The following is a 19,916-nucleotide window of genomic DNA, read 5'->3' on the forward strand; positions in this document are numbered from 1 at the left end:
CACAACTGCTTCTCTCATCTATACATAAGGTACAAAATAGAGGCAGCCATGAGTCTGGATTTACTGATCATTTTAAAGATCTTTGCGATAACATGCCTTTTGAAGCCTTGGATTTACTTGTCCCACCAACAGTAATGGTTAACAAGTAATGTGCTTGTTGTTAACTGCTGCAATATTCATCTTAAAAGTAAAATTAAACTTCTTCTCCTGAGTGACCTGTGAAAGAAAGTGTCTTTGCTAACACTGCTCTCAATGGTCACAGAGTTAGAACACAAAACACACACAGGTTCTTGCCACCATTTTATTTTTGAACACATTTACACTGCGGATGCTGCATCCTTTAATCCTATGAAGTAACAGATACAATATCTTGTATCTCCTCCTCTTCTAAACTCTTACCATTTGCCTGTTAGGTTTCAATATCTGACGACATGCACAGCATGAAAAAGGGGGGAGAAAAAAGAACTAAAAGATCAAGTTGTTGCACAATGTGTTGAGGTAAGCCTAACAAAGCACCAGCATTACCAAAGTATTTACAGTCTCTTCTATTCTGCTGTGCTCTGAACTGAGAACTTGGAATGGAGACGTGAGGCCCTGCACTAACACTACCTGTACCACACATCTGTACAGGTGATCACTTCTTGAGGACTTAAGAAAGCACTTCAGCAGCACACAAAATCCTCTTGCTCTTAATTTTGGCTTTTCCAGGCACACATTAAATTTGCAAGAAACTATGCAATGAAGATATTTCACTGCAACACAGTTCTACCTACAGTTCTAATCAACATCTTTTAGCAAACACAGAGAGGCAGAGTAACTAAAACCCAGAAAAATCTTAGAATTCATTTGAAGTCATATCACATAAGAAGCTAAAGGGCAGCTGCCAATCCCCCAAACCAAACAGTTGTTACTAAATACAATGGGAGAAGTCTCTTCCTAGCCCGTGGACATTTACTAAGCAATTCTGAAGTGTGGTGCTTTGACAACTGAAGATGGATGCACCACACACACTGATTCATAGTCTAAAATTACCTCATGACAAGAGTCCTGAAGGACCTTTACCAGCTCAAAATAATTTCAAATCCCACAGCTTGTAACACATGACAAGAGAGGACATACTCATGCCTCAGCTGGAAAGAGACATTTTCGTCTAAAGCACAACTATTTTAATATTCTTATCAATCATCTGATGATGGAATGGCTGCTCCAGGTGGCTGCACCACTCCCCCTTCACTGCTCCTCCCTCTGCCTGCAGCCCCTCAGGACCATTCTGTTCCCTGCCTGAACATCACTGCATTTCTGACTAAACTTCCTGAGCTCACACCCACTCCCTGGCACCAGGTGACACTGGGAATTCAGCAGGATGCTGCTTTTCTCCCTTGTGCCCTAACTTGCAACTCTGCCAAGCATTATGAGAATTGGCAAGTTCTTCATGCCAGTATTAAGTATGGCATAATGAGAAGGAAGTGCATTTTTCCATTACTGCCCATGTTTAACAAGGGAAAAATCAGTATCTAATTGTTTTAAATTGAATTAAGTAACTCAGAACCAAGGAAAATAAGGAAACAGACTTGTAATGGTCTCATTCAAGCTTTAGAGACTTTTGTAAATGATTCTTCCTGTGAACTTTAACATCTTTAAAATAAAAAGTGTCAAATTTGTGTATGATGATTTCATTAAAGTATGGACTTAGAAACACTTACTGAATAAACAGCATAATTTAAAAGTAGCTTGCACTAAATTTAGAAAAATTCAGAGTAACTAAAATAACATTTTCAGGAGAAGCTTTAAGACTTTTGTCAACTTTCAGCCTAACTTTATAACAGTTACTGAAGAGAAGTCATTGCTTCTCTTGCTTGACATTGCAATTAAGTCCAATTCAAAAAGAGTTTTGAATGAATGAATATAAATTCTAATTTGCTGACATTATGAAATAGGATTTTGACAAAACAGTTTATGAAATACAACAAAGTTTAAGACAACCATGATACATCTATTATCATGAAAGATATGTTCTTCAGGGACATATGCTTTCTGACAACACCTTACAGTTTCCATGCTAAGAAATGTTACTCTTGAGAGCACACACAAATACTGACAAAGAATCTTTGATAATTGTAATTGATAAAAACAAAATTTTTTGGACACAGGAGGATTCTTCAAAAAAGCATTAAGAAATACCAACAAAAACACAGTGGTAGAATAACACTTATGATATTGTACCTGGCCATTTCCCAGCAGAGAAGTGTCTTCTCCCATTAGAAGATACGAGCCATAAAAGAAAACAAATGCATGAAAGAAGCCCAAGATGGTCCAGTAAAGAAATGGTTTAAACCCCAGATGGGCATTTTTACTGATGTCTCTGCAGAAATAAAACAGATTTGGATTTCATACTGTCCATAACCATCAGCTATCCACACTGCATGACTGCTACTGGTTTGAATAAATGTAACTTTCAATTGCACCAAGACACATTAAACAAATGCTGACATATGAAAAAAAATACATGAATCATGGGGAAAAAAAAAACCTCTGAGCTCTCAAGATTTGGCTCTGCTTTAAGGAGAGGTCACCAATGGCCAGGGTCTCTAATGGGTCAAATTCAGAATAGCACAAACTAGAATTCTTGTCCCTGGAGGTGGAACTGAAAGAGGAAGAAAAAGCCAGATCTCCTGATACTTACCCCTTGCTCTGCTCAAAGGACCTTTACAAAAACAGAAACATCTGAGAGGAGACATCTCTTTTTTACAAAAATATCTATTTTTTACTCCAAAAAGTATGCAGTGCAACATACTACCACTGGGAGGACATCTAATTCTACAGGAAATCACTCCTCCTCTTAGTAAAGGATTTTTTGTGGTGATTCCCCTAATCATGGTGTCCTAGTTTTTCATTCTCCTTGTCTGAGTGATTTTCATCTCCTACATGTAATGCAGGAGAAGGCTGCCAATCATGTAAACTGACCAAGTGCTCAGTGCTCTTCACTCATAACATCGCTGACATAAAAAGACACTTCTATTAAAATATTCCTTTTAATTGACTTTTAGGATGAGAACTATGTAGCTTTAATTCTTCCTCATCAACATAGTTACTAAAAATGCCTAAATTACAGATAATTATTGTAGCAAGTTCAGAGCTGTGCAGATGCCACTGCTGCTGCACAAGATGTGTCCCTGTGGGAACTGATGCAGGACATACATACCTGTAGAGCACAGGTTTACTCTGCAATACATGCGGGTGCACATGCTGCTCAAAAAGACTGTAGATGAGGACAGGCAGGGAAGTGAAACAAATATTGTACAAAGTCAGGTATACACTGTCATAGAGCGTCTGCAAAGGAAAGCAAAAAGCATTTTATGCCTTGGAATCAATAAAGATTTATTAGCACACTTATAGCAGCATTGATTGATCAGTTACATTAATTTGCTAGTTAGGAAAACAGCTACATTCACATAACAATCTAATAACATCAGCTATCAACTACAGAAAATGAAGCTGGGTATTTGCTAAGTGTAACATCTCTACTGCTCCTTGTGTCACCCTCCTATTGTCTTAATTATGGACCTCAAGTGTTTCACAGACAAGATGGCAGGCATGCAATACTTACTTGTTGTGAAAACAAACAGAAGAACTGATATAAAAATTGTGGTGTAATAAAGCACACATTCTGAAATAAAGAGAAATTAAGAAAATAGTTAATCCTTAGTACATGCCTCACAGCCCTAAAAGAAATTGCTAACTCTTAGAAGCTGCTAAAAATACACAGGAAGACCACAAAGCCTTTCAGCATTTTACTTGGCAAAGTAAAACAAGCTGCTTTTCTTGAGGGGATATTTTGTTTGTTTGTCCTTTGGGACAATGAACTTGAAAAGCAGGAGCTTAACTATATGTGCTTGATGAGCACATCTCACTACAGGAGTCTAAGTTGCAATTAAGTAGAAGAAATCCATTCATTTTCCCCTTCTGCTTCTTTTTAAGAATTTCTTTGCAGAATAGTTTCCACATTTTATTCAATAAAGCTGTGATGTGCTCGTGTGAGTTTGTTACACAGAAGCAAACAAAGAAGAAACCAAAATATAACACCATGCTATTGCCATTAAATGAAAGAAATCAACTTCAAAAGGGACTTGGGAGCCAAACTGAAATCCCAGATAAATTTCAATAAAGATAGTGAGTTTTGACTTGTTTTAAAACTGATGAACAAGTGAAAAAAACAAAAGCATCCCAAACAAACAAACCCCTGCCTTGAGAAAACAAACACATCAGCCTCTCAGCCTAGACAAACTCACCGCAGTATTTAAAGCCTATTTCTAGGTGGAAAGACTAAACAATTCCACAGTTAAACTAATACATTTGGTTGTAAAAGATAAAATAAAAAAGCTCAGAAAACATGTTTAAACAGAGATATATAACCTGATCCCAACAAAATTTCAGATCTGAAATAAATTTTTTGCTGGGAAAAAAACTCACCTTATAAAAAAAGTACTGTACAAGGGTTGCTATTCTAATATAGTAAAAGTGCCCATGAACAAAAAGCAACTTGGAGAGGAATTTAAATCGTGCTATTGCATAGTCACTGTTTCTTACAGCTTGCCTTCCTTCCTTGCCCATGATTCCTGTAACGTTTGGAAAACAAAACACAAAACAGGTCAAGTATAACAACAACTGAAGTTTAAAAAAACCCAACACCATACATCTGAAGCTACAACTCTGTTTTCCTTCACTTCAACACCATAAGGACTTCAGCAGTGTTGCAAAGGAAGATATTCCTCAAACTTAAAACTGAAGGAAGCTGCTCATGTGATGCTGATTCAAATAAAGAAGCCCCAGTTGGTGGAGACAGAAGGAAGTTACCTATGCCAACATGTGCCTCCTGGATCATGCTCACATCATTAGCACCATCCCCGATCGCTAACGTTATGGGCTTCTCCGGAGAGGTTTTTAACAGTCGAACCACCTGGAAAAAGAAAATGAAACACTTTTGGACTAGACAGTCTAGCTACAAACCATGTCAGCAATTCCCAAGTATCTCAGTTAGCTGCCTATCTGTAGATATAATTAATATGTTTTATGAACATGCATGTTTGGGTAAAAAATATCTTCGGCATATCACATGCATACATTAATTCCTTCTTTAGAAAAGCTGCCTGTTTTGGAGCACAAGCCTAATTTAAATATTATATCTGCCTTAAGCCTATTTTCCTGTTCTTATTTCAATGTTCTGTTACAACTCTTAGTTTGGTGCTTTATCATACAAAACAAAGTCAAGTAAAATTTAGAACCGAAAATTCACTTACAGACTAATACAGATTTAATGCCCTTTAATAAACCCAGATTCTTCGTATTTATAATTAATGGAACTCATCCAGGTGAAAGAAGAATTTGAAAAAGCAAATGCATTAGCTAAAAAATCAATATGCCATTATTAAGAAAAATAGCTTCTTTCTAAAGCAACTTCATTATCATCAAGGGGTATCCTCAACTGACAAAGAAACAGAAGAAGATATGACAGAATGAGAGAAAAAACTGTTGACATGCAAGGCCCTAAAATACTCTGAAGAGAAGCAGTGATAACAGATCTTCAATATAAGTGTCAATAATATTCTAAATACAAAGGAATTAGTTAGATGAGGCTTTTGGTTAAGGAGAATTAGTGATTCATTAACCTCCCACAGAGCCCTAGCTTAAGGTAGAAGCTTCACTAATTCAGTTGTAAGTGGGCTGCAGGTAAAGGTATGAATGCAGATCAAGAGGTTTTCCAAAATCAAGAAATAAATATGTATAAAAAAACATTTTCCCCCTCAAGTTCCAGAATCCCCAAAGTGGAAATATCAATGGAGCCACTGCATTAAGTTAAGTAGACACAAAAAACTGTATTGGAGTAATTGAGTTGTGGCTGGCAGTGTCAGGGCATTGATTCACAGGAGTGGGAATTCACTTCACACAAAGAACACAACAGCGATTAAACAAAGTCCACAGCTCAGAAAAATCCACCTGATTGTGGGAATACATTCCCTAATTGCAGGTATTAATATTCAAGTTTAAAGGCTCCTCATTCCTAAGGGGCAATTATTTCAAACACATTTAGTATTAGATCCCAGGAAGCAGCCTTAGAGAGGTAACAAGGCTGCAGGACAGCACCCAGATCAGTCCTCTTGAGATCCCCAAGGCCTGGGAAATTTGGACAGACAAACATCTATGTGAAAAGGTCAAGACAAAGCCTTTAGCAAATTTTAACAGCAGCAGTCAGCAGCAGCTCCAAATGACTGAAATGATGATGTTTAAACAAGGTTTTGAGTCATAAAACATACCAAAATTAGTAGTGAGACCACTAACCAAACATTAACATGCATTATAATTAAAGATGCAGGAAGTATTAAGCTGAGTTCCAGCTTTATATTGGAATAAACCTCACAAAAAGTCTGCCTACTGCAAAAAATAATGTTCAATACTAGACTAAACTGCCCTGCACTTCCTTCCCTACTCCTCAAGTTGTATGGCATTTGTCTTGGTGATTTATATACTGCAATATTTGAAATTAAAATTCACTGCAATTAAAATTGAATTTTGCTGTACTTCATGACTCAAGACAGGAAATAATCTCCATTATCTGCTGGCGAGGAGAAGAATTAAGAAAAGCAGTACAAAACATTATAAATCAAGTTAAATGACAAAATAAGAACAAGGACACAACACTGACAAATAAGTGCACCTTAAAGAGACAGCATGGCAAAAATTTCAGCCAAGAAATGTACAGAGTTGACACATCCAACAGATTGGTTTACTCAGGGAAACTAAGCTGCAACTTCCTTTCAACATTTCACTGAAACTAATAGCAGGTGAACAGTTCTATACTGAAGTGATTCTAAAGACTGCATGAGAACTCTGGAGGGAAGAGTGACCTCCAAACAGGTCACTCCTGTTACAGTAGAACAGCCTCCCCCCTGAACATCTGATACCTCACAGAAGGGTTTCCTAGTGCTTTAAGGTAAAGAGAAGTCTTATCATTAAAAGAAATTTTCAAAAGGAAAAAATATTTATAGTCCTTCAGAGCTTAGCATTCTGGAGTTAAAAAAAAAATAAATCACAAAATCTGATTTTGAATCTTATCCAACATGTATTTGAGTAAAATTTAGTATTGTGAATGAAAAATTTTATTAGAAGAGAGAATTAAGGCAAATCTTTCCTGAAGACTAGGCCTTGCCTTCCCTTCTACTTCTTCCTCAAACTTGGGTATTTTTAAAGTATTTAGAGAAGCACAGTTTCTCCTTAAAGATTAATGAATTTTCAATTTAGTGTTTTGGTTTGGAGAAGTGGTGGAGCAGCTAAGGCAAAACCATGCAGGAGACTGGGAGAGCTGCTGCCTTACTGAACACTCAAGAGGCAGAATAAAGATGAGCTTGGTGGCAGTTTGATTTCTCCATCAACTTGCAAATTTACAAACACACATGTAGAAACTTCTGAGCAAACTACTCTAGATCTGAATTTAACAAGGATTCAGAGGTCACAAAAAGGGTCAGACAAACAAACAAAGCAGTTTCAGACATATTTGCCTTCTCAAAGCATGACAAAAATACTTCAAAGGCAATCCTGACCATATTGTCACTTACCTTTGCTTTCTGAAGGGGTGCCATGCGACAGCACAACACTGCAGAGCAGTTTTTGCAAACTTCCATGAACAGTTTTTCATGTTCCCTGAGTGCAAGAGAGAGGCTGGTCCCATCCACAACCAGTCCATGCTGGATAACATGGTCTTCCTTTATTCTATTTGGGGATAAAAATGTTGAATTTGTACCAGTGTTAATGGTAAAATTCTGATTTTGCTATAAACTATGTTGTTGGCCAGACAATAAGCAAAGGAGTTAATTGTCAGACAGACTACTTCTTCCAGTCTGTTATGATATTAATAAATAATTTTTTTTAAAAGACAGCTTTTTTATTTGGCACATGCATCAAAGAGACTGCCATAAAATATAAAAATGAAAGCAACCCAAGCTGAGATCATCACTGCAATAGTGACTTCTCAGTTATTTTACCTCTTGGCTAGCTGCCTCAGCTGTTCTGCACAGGTACTGTCTGACTTGTGCTGCACAAGCTCAAGGATGTTCATGGTTCTGTGAAAGTGTCCACAGGATAAACTGACACTAACAGCTGTTTCGTGCTTGTCTCCAGTGAGCACCCACACTTTGATACCAGCCAGCCTGAGGGCTTCTATAGTTTCTTGGACTTTCTCCTGCAGTCTAGAAACAAGAAAAATCTTAAATAACCAACTGAACAATTTACAAACAAAAGAGCTCATGCTGTAACTCCATGCTACCAACTGTAACCCCACTGTCATGGTGAGTTAAGTTTGCCTTTCCAATGTTACATATATTTTCAGAGAATCATAGTCTGGCAAATGATATTCTGTTACCACCAACAAAACAAAGGCCTAGATGAAACAAAAACTAAATTTCAATCCTTCTAAGGGATAAAAAATTTGTAATAAGCATATCCTGATTTAAACTAGGCACTGCCACTGCATTTGAGAAGCTTTAAAACAGTCCACAGTAATTCCTGGCTACTGAGATGCATGAAAAGCTTCTCAAGCCCCATGTGCTCACTTCAGCGTACAACACACCCTGGGACCTACAGAGCACAAGCACAGTGCTTTGCAAAGGAGCTGTGTGTAGAAGCTTTCCCAAGGTATTTGCTGTTACACTAAATATTTGCTGCAATTATTCCATTTCACACACATGACATCTCTCCTGATGAAACACACTGTACATCACCGTTATTAAGGCAGAATCAGTTGGTACAAGTTTTGTTTTGAATCTGCCTCAATCCAAAGGTAAATATACTAAAGAAAAATAACACAGAACTTTTAGTCATAGTGGGAGAGCTTTTCACACTTCATATTTCAAGTATAAATCCTAAACTCGCTGGGTTTGAAGGTAGATAACAGTAACTCCATGGCATACTTGTCTTCTACTCCTGTAGCTCCAAGCAACTCCAGATCCCTTTCTATGAAGTTGAACACATCTGCCAATCTCTCCTCCCGCTGCTGTAAGGCAGTCCTGGCCTCATGAAGGCGTTTGCCAATTTCTTGGTACTCCTCGGGTGTGAATCTTCTGTAGGCCACACACAAAGTTCTTAGGCCTTTCTGCAAGAAAATAAAAGGCTACATTCAGAGTAGACAAGTTTCTGATCTAACAAGGTGTCACCAGCAATTTTTTCACTTCAAGTCACAATTTATACGGCACGAATTTTCTTCTGATCAGCTGAGGCTGAGAGCTGGCCAAGCCTACACACTTACCAAAGCAAACTCATCCACATGTATCCTTGTTTTATCTATTTCTCCACTCTTACTACGAGGAAGAATGGAAGATTCTGCTCCCTTTGTGAATAAAAGCTTCTCCCCTAGAAAGTCAAATAGAACTGAAATTAAAAATAATGTTGTTTAAGAAGTTCTCAAGTGATGCTTGTGCAATTTCTGATCACATACCTGAGGGACTCTCTACAATGACACTCATTCGTCTGCGATTTGGATCAAACTCCAAAACATGAAGCAATTTATACCTGCATTTTGTGTTTTAAAAGAGGGAACAGGAAGAAAACATTTTTAGAAATAAACTTCCAAAGACAATTACTTATAAATAGACTCTTACACCACAGACCTTTCCTCAAAGTGTTATTTTTGTATAGAAACTCTGAAAGCAAAGCTATCACTGCTGAACAACAATCACTGTTCATTGCTTTTTATGAATTTATATATGCTTAATTCCATTCTGTAAGAATAAAAGGTTCTTCTACCAACAGGAATGGCTTTCTGAATACTAACTTGGCATTTGGCAATTACAAATAGCTCCTATCTATTTCTTCACCCTTCTGTCATTATTTCAAGTATAACTTTGAAAACTACATTTTGTTTCTGACAAATTTGTAAAAATCTAGACTGTCAAAAAAGTGTGTGTGCCCTGGTAAGTGGATTAGTTTTTGTTATATTACCACTAGCTTAGCAAATTAATTTTAGACATTTAAATGCAAAGTACTGCCAACTAGCTGACACAGATCAAATGAGTAAAAGGAGTTATGGAATACTGCACACATATAGTTATTAATAATTTGAACTCATTTTAGGAAAGTTTAAAATATCTGATTAGATTATGCACAGACGAGACTGATTCTGGGAATTTCGAGAGCTGAAACAAAACTTGAATAAGCAATTCAGTTTTCCAACTCTGCTACAGTCTCAACCTTTGAGGAATGGGCAAAGATACAAACTGTTACAACACACACCTACACAGAGTAACTCACACAAAATTCTTGCATCTCAGCTACAATTGGTAAGGAATAAGATGCAAGCTGTCTTGAAGACATCAAGGGAAAAGCATTAAACAGAGCACGCTGTGGAAAGGCAAGGTTTGCTTATGAACAAAGAGGATTAAGAGGAGAACATTACATTAATCTTCACTACTGTTCTAGCCTTCAAAATAATCAAGGAAAAAAAACAAATACCTCTCTGGTTTTCCAAGACTTTTTACTTCCATACTGTCTCCACTAATTCCAGTAAATACTACTCCGACCCTAAAAGTAAAGAAGATATACACTTAATTATGAATTTAGACAAAATGCCTCTTAATGGAGGGAGGGGAAGATGGCAGGGAAGAAAAGGAGAGACTCTTACACCCCATTACTGTATTTTGCTCTAGGGAAAACTAAGAATGCCCATTTCTGCAGTATTTTATTCACATTATACTCTGACTACTGTAATTTCTCACGTATTTTCATAAATATTTCAAATCATCACTTTATAATACACCTAGGGGGTTGTGTATTTTACGTTTGAATGTTTTCCCAGTAAGGTGACAGTGCCAGGCCCTGGTCTTCACCAGTGTCCTGAGCCATTTGTAAGGCTGCCCTTGCAGGCAATTCCTGTGTCAGACAGCCCTGGCAGTCCTGCTCACCGGCTCGCAGCTTCCACCAAAGCCTTCTCATCTGGGGAAGAAGCATAATATTCCAGGGGGGATGTTATTCCATTGGCATGCCAGGGACCATCAGCACCATCTGTCTGATCTGCATTGATCTGCACTGTATGGCACAGACAAACTGCTTTCAAGAAGAGCTCTTCCTCTTTCACCTACAAGAAAGAAAAAACTTGATTTGTAACATTTACACATCAACCCAGTTCTGAACACACTTAAGGAAAAAGTGGTTTTACTTACAAATCTGCCAAGCATTTCATGTTAAATAATCACATCTCAACATGCTTAATAAATATTATTTGTTCAGTGACACTTGAAAGCGTCAAGCTATTCAGAAATTCTGATTTATGTTTGGCTTGGGATTTTTTTTATGCTAATGGTACAAGAATATATCTCTGAAATAAAGCACTTTCAAACTAGGATGACTAATGGTGGGAAAACCAAAGAGCCTTACCAAACCATGCCTATTTCCATCTGGAGAATCTTCAGAAAATCCCTCTGGAGTTAGTTTACCATTGACCTCTTGGTACTTTATGCCATTAATAGAGCACTCCCGAAACTGCATCTCATTTTCAGTTAATGTACCAGTTTTGTCTGTAAACACATACTCTACCTTTTGTAAAATAAAACAAAAAAAACCAACTTGGAATTACATGTTCTTGTTAGAAGAAAAAAGATACAATAATCTCCACTCACACTTTCTTTTACACACATTTTTTAATCATATAAGAATTTTAAGTTCTGCATCACATCTTTATACCTTATTTTAAAATTAATCAGAAATTATATCACAAGTAATAAAAATCCCACTGTAACAAATTTTAATATTAAAAACTAAGTAAAAAATAGGTGAAAAAACCCAACAGACAACATATTTTTTACCTGTCCCAATTCCTCATTGAGGTCCGAAGTATTTACTTGTGCTCTCTGGTTTGTTTCTTCATGATAGAGGTCAAGATCCCAGCCAATAAAAAAAGATCCAAGAAATTTCTGCATCTCAACAGTCACATAGAGTGAAATGGGTATGATAAAATTGTAAAGTACCAGAAAAGCAAGGAAATCTGAAATAAATCTCAGGATCTACAAGAGAAAAAAAGAAAAAGTGAAGATTACCACAGTGGTCAGGTGAAACATGGTGACTTAATTATCCTTCAATATGCATGCAAAATGAAAAACTGGGAGAACCAGAGAAGCCCAAGTCCCCCACACACACGAGAGAGAGACAACACTCCAGTGACAACACAGGCATTTGCAGGTTGCCCCAGTAACACGCCTTCACACTGATGCAAAGTCTGCCTTAAGCTCTGACTGGAGCTTTCAATTCACAAGTTCATTAATTTTTGTCTCTACTGAATCTGTGAGAAGGGCTGCCAATTAATATTAACTGTCATGGTGATTCTGTTTTCCAACTCTGAAAGAGTTTGGTCTGAGAAATCAAATGTATTCCCCATTCCATCAAACATCATCATTCATGGAAGCTTTTCAAGGAACCCTAAATTGTGAAGGCAAACAAGTGATTTTCCAGACTGTCAGAGGAATCTGCAAGCACTCTGTTGGTTCAGGACAGCAAAGTGTCACGAGGGTTCCTGTCTACTGGCATTCCCCAGTTATTTGGGTGATCCAGACTGCACAAAAAGAAAGGGACCACATGGATTTCTTTTATGCCTCTTCAAATCATTGTGTTCCACACACACATTTCAGGCAAACACCAATGTGACAGGAGAGAAACTTCTTTTTACTAGGTATGATAATTTTAACAAGCCCTGAAATGCAACACTACAGTCTCTTTTTCATCTGCACAACAAACTCAGTATCTAAATTGTACTTTGGAAAGACTCTTACCAACACTTGAATATTGAGCAAGGGAGACTAGAGATGACAAAAACCAGGCCACCTCTTTTAACTCCAGCAGATATTGGTGCAGGAGAACTTTTTAAATAAAGGAAGCATAAAAGTAGTCAACAATTTGCAAAGCTAAATAATGTCTATTCTTCCTCTTTAGGGAGCATTTTTGTAAGTATTTAATAAATAATTAAAGTAGCTGGCAAAAACTCAGCAAGTTCTGTGCCTAAAGAGATCTTCCAAACTAAACCAGAAAAGACGGACAGAAAGTGAGAGCAGTAATTAATCTAAGGGGGGTAGTGACAATTACTTAAGAGAGTTTCTTTAAGCAATGGCAATGAAAAAACAATCTGCATACACAGGAGGAGATGGACAGAGAAAGAACTCTGAGTAAGGATGTCAGCATGCTGAGAAATGAAAAGCAGATTGCAGAAGTCAACATGGGAGACAGAAAAACAAAGACATGACAGAAGGAGAATGACACTGCAGAAACACACATGGCTCTCTACACTCCTGATGGCAAAGGAATGGAAAGATTGAGGAAATACTTATCCCTGCTCTTTTCAGAACTGAAAGGCTCCACAGGCTAGACTAACTCGCATAGCAATTATTTCAGATTAAGCTCCTGAACTGCTTTGGACAAAGGCAGACTCATAGAGAAATCAAAAATTAAAGAGAACACAGAAAAATACAGACTAATTGGAAAAAGAGATACTTTTCAGAGCCATAGATTTCAGGGACACTTTAAAGGATCCCTTCAATCTCTAAAGAGAACTGAGCAGGCAAGCAGAAGCTTGAGCAAAATTGCAGCCTTACAAAATTGCCCAAACCATCTCAACATCACAGAATGTACAAAATGCCTGAACTGTGAAATCACTGCAATAGAACATACACAAGGACAGCCACCCTTGTCCTCTTTTCCTTTATGGAATGACAAAAGACATCCTAAAGAACAATAATTACAACACAGACCATGAGAAATATGTCCTAACAAAGCCTTTTCAAAAGTTTTCAAAAAGTCTGATCTTTTCATAATGGAAGGAAAAGTCCAACCAGTAACAGAGGTAGAAATATTTCTACACAGTGGTGAGGATACATGGGACTAACTCAAAAAACACTGAGACAACAGCACAGAGACCTGCAAGTGGATCATGTGGTGGTTACACGTGGCATAGAGACATAATATATATGACACTGAGTGTATATTGGTTGAGTGTTCCTCAGATATGCAACTGGACAGAACTTACCTTACTGCTGTTTCTTTCATGCTCTGTTTTTTCATTATACCAAGGCTCATCCCATTTCTCTTCAGCTTGCCATGCATACTTTAAAATAGTGCTCAGAATGGCTTCAAAGAGGAGGATTATTAGATAAATAATCAAAAAGGAATTCATGGACCTATAAAGAGCCAAAAAAGTAAAGCAAGACATTTCAGTTTATTTTACTTCATCTGTTGACACAGTGTGGTTACATGAATTGATCAAAAACTTGCTGGACCTTTTTTAGAAAGTGTAGCCTGTGCTTGATACAGATATAAAGTTACTATGCAACAAGCAGGCAACAGAATGGGAAAGAAATTCTACCTCTGACTAAATTAAACCCTCTACATAGCAATATGAAGCCTAGATTAAGGTGCAGGAACACCCCAACAGCTGACTTGTGTCACACCTACAGTCCCACACTGGTCCTCCTTTTCCCCAAGGAGCTTCCAAGGCTGTGCAGGCAGTGCAGTACAAACAAGCACAGCAGAAATCCATGGCTGCACTTTTTCCTCAGTTAGAAGAGCACTACACCATGTGCAGCTGAGCATTTAACCCAGGCCAGGCTACAGCAGGATAGTCACACCTGCTTCTTGTTCTGTAACCAGCCAGACCATCCTTCCTGCCTGTACTTTTATGCTGGAACTTCTCTTGTGCTACATACAGTTGTTTGTATGTAGCTATATATTTGCACAAGAATGCCAGGGGGCTCTCTCAGATTTTTAGTAACTGGAATAAAGGCAACATATCAGAACCCCTTTTCCTTTTAAAATAAATCATGAGACTCAATGTAAGTATCTATCATAGTAACACCTATCCTGCAACCAGAAGCAAGCTTAGTTATTTCCACTTTGTACACTACTAAAGGATGTAATATCAAAAAATAGATTTTATCTTTATAGCTTCCTACTGAAGGCAAGGCAATTAATACTCTCTTCCCTTTGCCTATAACTCAATGATGAGACCACCAGGGTTTTAAGGCTACACAGGAAAAGCTAAGTTAAAGCTCTACAAATAAGAGAGATATTAGAAAATAAACATACTTTTCTACTGCTGACCGTTTCTGAGATTTACTCTTGTAATTTAATGCCATCTTTGTCTCCATACCTGTATACACAGCAACACCTGGGAAGGAAGGGGGGAACAGTCAGACTTCACTTTCTGCATAAATACAATTTGCAGAATTTTTCATTTTTAGAGATATAGGATAAAAGCAAAAGGTGGTACTACTTCTGTGTTTACTATGAGACAGAATTTTGTACTATTTGCAAGCCTCTTCTGTAGTAAGAGTACTGCTGAAGTAATTTTAACACCTACTTTAACACTCTTCATTATTATGACTGTACTGCTCTTCAATATGTATTTTATGGAAATCAGCATGGTAAATCTCAGGAGAAAGCCTTCAACAATAGGTAACAGTAAGAACAGTCATTTATCCATTGAAGTTAAGTTATTCCTTTATCAAACCACTTCAAATATTTTCACAGAGCAGAGCTGGAACTTTATATCCTTAGAGGTTCTTCAGCATAATATCATTACTTTCATCTATAATCATATCCCCTCAGGTAACAGTCAGCAAGATTATTACATTTTCTTCAGTGCAAGTAGAATTAAAACACAGTTCATCAACATGCTTTAAGAAGAGAATACTCTTTAAATATTTAGATGTCTACAAACCAAATATTTCTTTAGTGTTTTTTAATCTTGCTCCACGAAGTAAGAGACTTTCAGGCCCAAGAGGTCTAAAAAGAAATAGACATATCAGCATGTGAACATAAGCTGTTCTGTATTCTGGAGAAGTACTGAAATCCAGTTTCCTATGCAAAGCTGTCCTATATCCCCTACAAATTCCCAATGCAGCAACTCAATCAGTGATCTTACCCCTTTCACCACACCTCCCACACGTCTCCACAGAGCTCTCTGTTTCCTTTCATGTCTCCTTTGGTCACTGCCATACTCCTCCACCGCTGTTCCATATCCCATAATACTGACTGAGCTAAATATTCCAAATGGCTGCTTCAGAGAGACCCACAAGGCACTTGGGAAGGAAGCAGGCAAGAAACCAGTGGAGCTCAGTGTACCCAAAGTGCTGGTTCAGGTTTGGCTAATTTACCAATCCTCTACCCCTCTGTCAGACTGAAATGATCTACAAAATTCAAAAGATATTCATACCAAAGAAACAAACAATTAGATGGGTACCATGGCAGCAGTGCCAATTTTTTTTTCCTAACATAGAGATACAATTTCAGGAGGTAAAATAGATGTTTCTTCCTCACATCTATCACACTACAATAACACATTAATTTCTTTGGCTAATTTCATCACAAGCAGTGCTGTGAAAATAAGGGCCTAGTTAGAAACAAGGTTACTATAAGGTTAGAACCATATGTTCTACTGCAGCAGCTGTATCATCTTTTGAAACTGCCAGCAGGGTGGGTTTGAAATTTAAAAAAAGTATTTTTTCCACTATTTCAAATGAAAGCAGAAATTTAACAACTACAGTGGCCAGACTGACATATTAGGTAGAAATAAAAGAATTAGAGCTCAGATGCTAAGTGCTTTGGCATGCAAGCCCTTGGGTTTACCCTATTTTTCCTTTAGCTGTGCCACATGTAGGCCATGATCACTATCAGATAAACAAAGCTCTTAAACTTGAAGTCCCTTTGAAAGTATAATCTGAAGTTACTCAAAAGAGCCGAAGTAAATCCACAACCCACCTCCCACAGTCAAAAAATTAACTTTAATGTTACTGCAAATGTAACAGTTACCATCACAAATACCACGGGTACCAATTATACACTCAGATTATGATGGATTCTTTAAATGAAACATACATTTGTTAATATTTTAGGCTAGACTCAGACTAAGTGAAAATTTGAGTTAAAGCAACTAAATGCTTGAGCATTTAAAATTTTCACATAAGAAACGTAATTTATATTTCTGGATTCAATTTTGTAAAACCAGCCTGACAAACCCAAAATACCAAACCTGAATCAGTGCAACACAGACTAGATAAGTTTATCTTAGACAGAAGATACAGCTCCACTAATAGTCAGAACATGTAATTATTTTTTTCACCTCCCTTTAAACCAGCTGTTTTACATTGTCAACTGAATTCTTTTGATAAATTATCCCATATGTCAAGCTTGGCAGGAATTAATTCTGAAAAGCTCTCAATGAAGTAGCAAAAGTGACCTTACAGAACAGCTGAGTGGGTTTTGGGGGGTGGCATGGGTGAGGCTTTTTGGTGAGGGAACTAAGCCACTGAACTTGAGGCCAAGTGACCTGGCTGCTACACTTCCATATTTCTGGCAAAACTCGATTCACTCTGAACTCCATGTCACTCCCATCCAAAGCTGACAGATGTTTGTCAGTCTCAGACTCAGAGACATTCAGCTCAGACTGAAGGCAGATATTACAAGGAAAACAGTAGTCCTTTAAGATTCAAGTAGAAATTTCACTAAAAAATAAGTGTAAAGGATAACATTTTGGACATTAGAGGAGTGAAAGAACCAAAGCAGATTTACCTGCTTCTGTGACAAATTTACACACAGCACTTCACCTTTTCAGAAGAGGTGACAAAGTTTTTTTGAAAGCTGGACAATCAACAACTCTCAAGATAAAATAACTAAACTTGAATGCTAAGTATTTCTGAAAATTTGGCAATTTCTTGTGAGTGATTTTAATGTCTTTATTTCAACCATGATCCTTCTCACTCCTGTCCTTCCTGTTTTCTCTTCTATCCTGTTGTGGTGGAGGGAATTGAATGAGCAGCTGTTTGGATGCCTCACTGGTAGCTGAGACCAACCCACGGCAATTAGAAATCTTTCCAGGAAGTCGAGATGGAAGTCTGTAAATGGCTTCACATCTTTATTTTTGTAATTGCAAGCATGTTTGTTACTTGCTGTGACTGCACAAGGAGAGGTGGTGGGCCCATGATTATGTGGACACAGCTGTGTTGCCTGTAGCAGATGTAAGCACTTATCTGCACAGTCCAGCTGTAATTTGAAATAGATACTAAAAATTACAAATTCGTAGCAGAGGCTTTGTTAAACCAGGAATTTCTAGGGATTTCAATGGCAAAAACTCCTTCTCGGTGCCTCTGATGACAGGGGATCTGTTGTAGTATAGATACTACATCAGTGGAAATAGTTTCAGATCAATAAATGCTTTGATTAACAAATAACAGCAAAGTTACCAGCTGATTACCAGTGACAAAAAATTACCTGCCTCGCAACAGCCAAGCTTTCCAGAACTGTTTTATTAAATCTGTAAAACTGGGTAGTAATGAACTTTTTTTCACTCATCTTTTCTCATCTCCATCTGAGGTATGCAGCTGCAATTGATACTTTTAGTAAAAATACCTCCCCTTTTCATATATTCAACAGTAACCCCCGTGATGGTCAAGATTTTAACCACCTCCATGTAAATAAACATCTTATACAATTTTACTCACCGTACTATTTCTTCAGCTTGTTGACTTACAGTTATTCTTCCAACAAATCTATGGAAGATGGATATATCTTAGAAGTATCTACATAAAGACTCAAAAACATAAAAACCTTCTCTACACTTATAAAATAATCATTAATAGTTCACAAGTAAAAAATAAATCAACTTTTTTTAACAATCAAACTAAACCAATATGGCGAAACTGGCAGTAATTTTACAAGAGCCATTTAGCAACAGAAACATTTATCCCTCATAGGAACAGGCATTTGAGAAAGCTTATTAACTCTGATTAATTGCCACAAAAGATTCTATTTCTATTAATTTAAAACAGATTGTGACTTCTTGATGATTCAGTAAGAAATAATTCCTCAACAAATCTAAGTTTGCGCATTATCCATCAAAATAGAAACTTTTCATTTAATAATGCCAATCTATTACACATTTAAAAATCTGACATGCACATATTTAGCAGGACTCCAGCCACAAAAAGGGACACAAACTTCTATAGTGATTGTACCTTAATTTGCTAAATATCAAACATTTGAACATCTGTTCAAACTGAGTATCTTAGTTTTAAAATACCTAGTATTTCTCAAAGATCTCCAAGCTTACTTAAGAACAGCTGTGATAATATACTTGGATTTTAAAAACTACTACTTTATAGCTACCATTTTCCATTATACAATTCAGAAGAAACTTGGATGGGAATATAACTTTTGCTACCCATGATGCTGCTTTACAGAGTCTATGACTTTGCTTGCTGATGTTAAAGCATGCTCGAATATCCCTTTTTAAATGTAAGGTTTTGCTGCTGAAAAATGGAGTTCAAATCTTCCCTGAAGCATATGCAAAATAAATATGAGCAACACATATCCTTAGAATTAGACTTGAGTCAATTCCACTTTAACATATCCTATATAATATTGAAATCTCCAGCAGAACCTTATGGAATTCTCTTCAACCTGATCAGACTGTAGGCCATTTAATTCTTTAAAATCTAGAAAGATGTTTACTGATTAGAACTGAAATGTACATAATTAAAATAAAAAAGAAAAATATAATGTCTGGTTTACTACTCAAGTACTCAAGTTTAACTTCACACTTGCAACTTTCAGTAAGTACATTGTATAAAAACAAGCTGATTATTAAAACCTGAAATTCAAGCAGATGTCTGAAGCTATTTTAACCCTAGCAAGACCTGTAGCATTCTGAGTACTGAACACCTCATTTTGATTTAATTTCAAAATATTTAATAATAAAGTGATACCTGTATAGATCTGCTTCTGGCTGCTGACATTCTATAACAGCTACCAGTTTATCCAGGTTGGCAACAGACTGCAGCACTGCTGTTTCTGGGACTGCAACATGTGTCTGTAAAACAGTGACCATTGGGTTACTA

At 37.1% G+C, this 19,916-nt stretch overlaps 1 protein-coding gene across 15 annotated transcripts in view; it reads right to left on the reverse strand.

Annotated features, from left to right (window-relative positions):
• The window catches only part of ATP11B (ATPase phospholipid transporting 11B (putative)), a 66,109-nt gene that overhangs the window by 22,185 nt on the left and 24,008 nt on the right, over window positions 1–19,916 (reverse strand). For 13 of the 15 annotated variants that reach the window (XR_011680833.1, XR_011680834.1, XR_011680835.1 and 10 more), the window contains exons 7-26: window positions 19,785–19,888; window positions 18,522–18,569; window positions 15,743–15,807; window positions 15,109–15,190; window positions 14,054–14,204; window positions 11,847–12,044; window positions 11,419–11,577; window positions 10,947–11,119; window positions 10,498–10,566; window positions 9,485–9,558; window positions 9,296–9,399; window positions 8,961–9,142; window positions 8,037–8,240; window positions 7,611–7,764; window positions 4,855–4,957; window positions 4,471–4,616; window positions 3,608–3,667; window positions 3,203–3,330; window positions 2,224–2,362; window positions 400–423 (exon numbers count right to left, since the gene is read on the reverse strand). Coding sequence is in view for 12 of the 15 variants with exons in the window: in XM_071437977.1 (XP_071294078.1) it covers window positions 400–423; window positions 2,224–2,362; window positions 3,203–3,330; window positions 3,608–3,667; window positions 4,471–4,616; window positions 4,855–4,957; window positions 7,611–7,764; window positions 8,037–8,240; window positions 8,961–9,142; window positions 9,296–9,399; window positions 9,485–9,558; window positions 10,498–10,566; window positions 10,947–11,119; window positions 11,419–11,577; window positions 11,847–12,044; window positions 14,054–14,204; window positions 15,109–15,190; window positions 15,743–15,807; window positions 18,522–18,569; window positions 19,785–19,888 (2,367 nt within the window). In the remaining 3 variants the exon portion in view is untranslated. The remainder of the gene's footprint in view (window positions 1–399; window positions 424–2,223; window positions 2,363–3,202; window positions 3,331–3,607; window positions 3,668–4,470; window positions 4,617–4,854; window positions 4,958–7,610; window positions 7,765–8,036; window positions 8,241–8,960; window positions 9,143–9,295; window positions 9,400–9,484; window positions 9,559–10,497; window positions 10,567–10,946; window positions 11,120–11,418; window positions 11,578–11,846; window positions 12,045–14,053; window positions 14,205–15,108; window positions 15,191–15,742; window positions 15,808–18,521; window positions 18,570–19,784; window positions 19,889–19,916) is intronic. The other 2 variants (XM_071437971.1, XM_071437970.1) reach the window with 1 other exon arrangement.

The sequence above is a fragment of the Agelaius tricolor genome, unplaced genomic scaffold (genome assembly GCF_023055355.1).
Source record: "Agelaius tricolor isolate 1412-34295 unplaced genomic scaffold, bAgeTri1.0.p SCAF_12, whole genome shotgun sequence".
In the NCBI taxonomy this organism is placed as follows: Eukaryota; Metazoa; Chordata; class Aves; order Passeriformes; family Icteridae; genus Agelaius; species Agelaius tricolor.